A 6,000-nucleotide genomic window follows, 5' to 3' on the forward strand; every position below is an offset into this window, starting at 1 on the left:
ATAACCCCGAGGCATGTTCTGGGTCCATTCTTTGGACGTTCTATTCAACATTGAGTTTCAACGGTTCAATTGTTTGTGGGTTGTTTCCCCTGACTATATCTGCCTAAACCCCCAAATGTAATAATTGAAGGGGCTCAAGTTCAGGGAATGTTGTAACTATTCATTTGTACATTTTCGGCTTATAAAGCGTTCCCCAAACCTTTCTTGTAACATTATTAATATCAGGGCCACTTTTAATGTGTGGGTTGTGGCCCTACTCCACTGGAGCTAGGCATGTGCAGCATACCACATTCTCCCCAAACTTACCCAAAAGGTTCTCGGCACGTTTAGATAAATATTTGAGGTGACTGTTGTGGCCTTACCGTCATTGTCCCCAAACCAGGACGGACCGATCACGCTTAGATCTATAAGAAGTAAAATTTTGAGTTTTACCCATTTTTGGTTGAAATCTGTAAAAACTTGATATTTCTCGATCACTTTTATTAATTTTCTTCATATTACAAACTTGACGTCCTCATGATTGAATTTTATTTGTTATATTTTTTGTTGTTGACATTAGTGTAAGGGGGCTCTCGTGGCCTAGAGGTTAAGGTGTTGGCCTCTCAATCCAAGGTCCGGGGTTCGAATCCGGGGAGAGACCAAAAACATTTCTTCTCTAAAATTGTCTCCTTTCACCTCCTTTCCTGCTCTCTTGCAATGTTCTGTTGTCTGCTTTCGTTTCCACTTTCTGCCCCCACCCCCTCACCCCCTGCCCCCTCCTCTGGGCTCCTGACTCTTTCTGCAGCCTTTCTACTGCTACTCCTTGGCTCCTCCTTACTGCTGTCTTTCTGCCACACCCCTGGTCTTCTGGCAGGAAAGATCTACACCTATCCTTCTCGGACAAGGGTGAAAAATCTCGGAGGGCCCGTGTGCAAGTTGCGCACGTTAAAGATCCCTTGGTGATCTAAAATCGATAAGAGTAGGCTTCGGCCGCCACCCGGGCAAAATTCAAAATTTCCTACCAACTGAAAATATTAGGTGTGTCCCGCGCGCTCATATGACCGTATGCAGTTGCGAGCGCCGTAAAACACTTTACAAAACAAACAGAACAGAACATAAGTGTAGAGACGACCGAGTTGTTACCCTTTAAGAGGGTCCTCTTTTTTAAAAATTTTTAGAAACCCTGTACTTTGGCAGGTACTTCTTCTTCCTATTCATCCTTAAGTGCTCAGACACAGTGGCCGCAGCTGCAGCGATGCACTTTAAAGTTACTGTGACGTGGAAAATCGTGTCGATGTTGACATGGTATAGCAGAACGATTTTGTTACATTTTACTCCCTTCTTTGTTTAGCTTTATCTACAAACTACAAATCGCTGTCCGTGATGTCGTGTCGTCCGTCCTTAACGTGGTCTTACCCTTAAGGAAAGTATGTCAACTTTTAAATGCTCTCGGTGCATGCTGTAAATCCCCGTGTCGGAACCTTAGTTTACAGTGACTTTTAGGAATGGGCTTGTAGATTCTGTTGGTCAACCAAACTTTAGACCCGTATGCAACAATCTGAGAAAATTAAACTGAGCGATTTCATCTTGTTTTATTCACGGTCAGACGAAAATGAACGAGCTATAACACGCAATGACACTTGAAGTAGATTGAACCGAAATGCGTCCTAGATCTATAGCTTATTCACCTTTGTCTGTCCGAGTTGATAATTCTTGTTCATTTACTAATTTGCCCCGACGCATAAAACTTTTTATGATACCCTTTTAGGTCAGCAATAAAACTTTTTTTTAAAATGTCAGTGTAGGTAATTTGAAAAATAACTTTACTTAGGTTATATAATAAACGCCACCCTTTGGGTGCATACAGAGAATCATTGAAATAAATGATTTACACGAACAGAGCCTAAAATTTGCTTCTTTTGTGACAGCGACACCACATAGCCTGCCCTCAAGTTTCAGTGCAATCACATTGTTATTCTCCCCAAGACCATCTAGACATCACCACAATATGCGACTTGAAAGTATTCACCCGTCGGTTAGACCATGTCATTGTGTCTTAGGCATGCTATAAAGTTTGGTGTTTATGAAAATGGATTAACCTATTGATTTTTGGGTGAATGTTGTGAATAACCTATAATTTATTTACCCGTTCTAGGTTAACATCACTGAAAACTTGTCGAAACCTTATTTTACGCTTGGCTTCAATAATGGGCTTCTAGATTCTATTGGTAATTAAACTTTTTAGGCCCTCATACAAAAACCTAAAAAGAATAGACAGAGAGATTTGTTTTGTCCCATTTCAGCGTAGACAAAGGGATGTGAACAAGTTATACATAGATTGTTTCGTCAGTACAATCAGAAAAATCGAAACATTTTTTTCATTGTTAGCATTAAATAGTATATTTACACGCCTCACACGTCTACTATAATGTTGAAAAGGAGTACCCATTCTCAGCATTTATGATGATTCCATAATTCAACATGCTACAGACATTGCAATTTTTTAGATAAAGTGCACACTAAACACTTAATTTTCGCCAGGCCGGAGATCTCAGTAATAAACCCAAGAACCTGTTCTTGACCCGATGTTGTACGAACAGTTAACATAGCTGTGCTTCAGCCCAATTCGGTCTTGTTGTGTGACAGACTTTGAATTTTAGATCCAACCATGTAATAGCTTCACAATTTTCAAACAAATACCATACCACGAAACAGATATCAAGTAATTACTATCTTTTAATCCCCGTCTTTACGTACCACCATCCAGAAAGAGAGTTCGAATTATAAAGGAACCCGATGCCTTACGTACTGGCTCGTCCTCAATCGGCGATCCAACCAATGAACATACATTCTCAAAAGTAGGGAAAGAATAGTTTTGCTGTAATTTCAAAATTGAAATTCCTCAGAACAAACTCAAGACTGGCTTTAATGTTTGGATTGGCTCGTGTATTATAGGAACATCAATACGTTATGCTTGGGGCACATTTCACTTACCAATACACCATAGGCTTTATGATAATTGTATCCTTGTTGAAAAAAAAAGTTATTCAAACATAAATGCTATATTTATTTCAAATAGAAGTAATTAATTGCGTTTACTTTTTCCCAATAATGGGAGAAACTGGCATTTTGCTTCCATCCATGATCTCTAGAAGTTTCTTATACAAATCAACGTCCCGGGGATTAGACCATAGTTTTGATTCGGAAGCAGAATTAATACGAAGGTAGTACGGTGTCGCGAGGCTGTACTGGTTCCACATGGCTCCTCCTTTGGGCACGGTTGACGTTGGGTTCCCTGTCTTGACAAAGTTGGTCCACAGTTCCATCATCTGTGTAGATACCAGAATGTCTGTAGCGTCCGGTGGACCAAAGCTACTGTCGGCCCACTCTTTCGCTTGGACATCAAAAACGAAGGAGAGCTCCTGTCCATGTTGAGCTGACATCCATTGAGGTACTTTGCTGAAGCTTGGTCTGTGGTTAAACTCATACATGTAGTGTCTCTTTTCTGGGGCAGTGCGCACAACGTCGTTTAGCTCTACTAGAGTTGGGGCCACAAATGTAAAACTGTCAACGGCATCCAGAGATTCTCTCTGTAGTAAGTCATGGTTTAAAGTATCTGTGACGAACGTCGACAGCATCAATTTTAGAACCTTTTGAAGATCTAGATTGGAAAACTGCTTAAGCAGAGGTGCAATAACTTCTTGTTTAGCCACTTCCATTGTAACCGGTTTTGGGGGATGTTGGTTGAAAACAGTGACAGCAACTCCAATCTCATCACTGTTAAATCCCCTCAGAGTGTCTACGTGGTGAATCTGGCCCCGTGAGAGAAGTGTAACTGGCGACTCTGGCAAGAAGCCAAATGTTGTCTCAACCCTAGGAGTCATTATAATACCGGCATCTACAGCTTTGGTCACGGAGATAGAAATATTCAGCAACGTTCCTGCATCCACTTGCTGCAAGCAGGACAAAAGTGAAGTTGAATTCTCCAAGTCGTCACACCCAGCTGCCACGCTAATCAACCTAGCTATCATTCGAGCAGTTACTCGATTTGCGGGGAATTGGAAAGCCCATGGAGAAAGAGAAGCACCGCTCTCCATAATCGCTCTGTGGAACAGACCTTTGGCGAGAGGTGACAAGGTCAGGAGAGAGACACTTCCCGAGCCAGCACTTTGTCCAGAAATGGTTACTTGATTTGGGTCACCTCCGAAAGAAGCAATGTTATCTTTTACCCATTTAAGAGCAGCAATCTGGTCCAGCATTCCGTAATTTCCAGGCATCGTGTCGTCCTCCGTTGACAAGAACCCAAAAAGACCGAGTCTATAGTTGATGGTAACCATGACAACCCCTTTTGTTGCTAGCGACGCGGCATCATACTGGGATCCTGATCCTAAAGTGTACCCTCCTCCGTGTATCCACACCATGACGGGCATTAGACCTGTAGCATTTCCTTGAGTGGGAGAGTAGACGTTTAGGTACAAACAGTCCTCACTTCTAGGCGGAATGTCCCCGTTGTGAAGAGTCACTGTTGGTGCTGCTCGTTGTGAGCACTGGTTCCCGAAGGTAACTGCGTCTCTGACTCCACTCCACGTGTCTGGAGTAACAGGCGCTTTAAAGCGAAGCGGTCCTGAAAAAAAGTACATTAGCCCTTCTTTAGTGGGTGACCATGCCACTCCAGATAGACAGGGAGACAAAAACCGTTTTATGTCGGGTACGTATCGTTTTTACTGTTATGCATATCCTAATAGATTGTCCAGACTTTGGAGCGACCCGAAGGAGATATTTCAAATGGACTAATTTGAAGAATTTGTTTTCCATCGTTGATTGCAACAGGGTTTTCGATTTAGTTAAGACCATGGGTCTTTAGATATAGATGTAAATAGTGTTATCATAAAATATGTATTACTGCTGAGTTTTTTAAATATTATTATCTTTAAATAACTCAACCTTTTCGACTCGCAACGTAAAACCAAGCCGTGCTATGAAATAACGTGAAAACAATCAACTTGTGCCCCGCGCGCTCATTATGACATTAATCATTAAGCAGCTGCGAGCGCCTAAAGCTTTTTTTTTAACCAAACTTAAAACATGCCCAAATAAATACATACCACCTTATAGCCCTATCAAATACACGCTTAACATACGCACATATAACACACCCACACACAAAAGTGCTGACACCGACACATACACTCATATACAGACACACACACACACACACACACACACACACACACACACACACACACACACACACACACACACACACACACCTACACACACCTACACACACACACGCACACGCACACACACACATACACACACACACACACACACACACACACACATACACCACCACCACCACCACCACCACCACCACCACCACCACCAAACATTTGTAAACACGTCTTGCAGACATAAAGATAATATCTATGTTAATTTTTCCCATACCAGTATTTTTCCAACTTCCAACTTTCTCATTCATTCAACCAGCCAAAAAACCTCCTGCCTCTGGTGTATCTGCAAGGCACTTTGCCGTCGCACGCAGAAATGAGTTCTGGTCAGCCGTTTTGTATGTGATTTCATAGGTTTTTTTTGTATTGTTTGTTTGTTTGCTTGTTTGTCTATTTTTGGGGGTTGACTTATCGACAGTTTTCGTCTGCTTGCTATGGCCGGGTGTTGGTTGTTTTGGAAAGTGTTTTACGGCGCTTGCAACTGCATACAGTCATAAGAGCGCGCAGGACACATAAACATTTTTTAGTTTGGTAGGAATTACTTTTGAATTTTTCCCGAGTAGCGACCGAAGCATACTCTTATCGATTTTGGATCACCAGGGAATCTTTAACGCGTGCAACTTGCACACGGGACCTTTGAGACTTTTTAGCCTTTATCCGAGAAGGCAAGGTGTTAGGTCTCACTACCCTAAGATAAGGGGTGTGACGGAAAGACAGCAGTAAGAAGGAGCCAAGAAGTAGCAATTTCAAGGCTGCAGAAAGAGATAGGAGCTCAGAGTAGGGGGCAAGG

The 6,000-nt window shown here is 42.1% G+C and overlaps 1 protein-coding gene across 1 annotated transcript; it reads right to left on the bottom strand.

The window, feature by feature from the left end:
• Positions 1–2,697: 2,697 nt before the first annotated feature.
• LOC101860813 (acetylcholinesterase-like) lies at positions 2,698–5,030 on the bottom strand. The gene has a single exon (XM_005098441.3). It carries the CDS (start codon positions 4,617–4,619, stop codon positions 3,075–3,077), a length of 1,545 nt encoding a protein of 514 aa, XP_005098498.2. The 5' UTR covers positions 4,620–5,030; the 3' UTR covers positions 2,698–3,074.
• Between the last annotated feature and the right edge of the window lie 970 nt (positions 5,031–6,000).

The sequence above is a fragment of the Aplysia californica genome, unplaced genomic scaffold (assembly GCF_000002075.1).
Source record: "Aplysia californica isolate F4 #8 unplaced genomic scaffold, AplCal3.0 scaffold00182, whole genome shotgun sequence".
NCBI lineage: Eukaryota > Metazoa > Mollusca > Gastropoda > Aplysiida > Aplysiidae > Aplysia > Aplysia californica.

Bases quoted from the DNA above. Each gene is read 5' to 3' on its own strand.
- LOC101860813 (XM_005098441.3), bottom strand. From the start codon at position 4,619: ATGTACTTTTTTTCAGGACCGCTTCGCTTTAAAGCGCCTGTTACTCCA.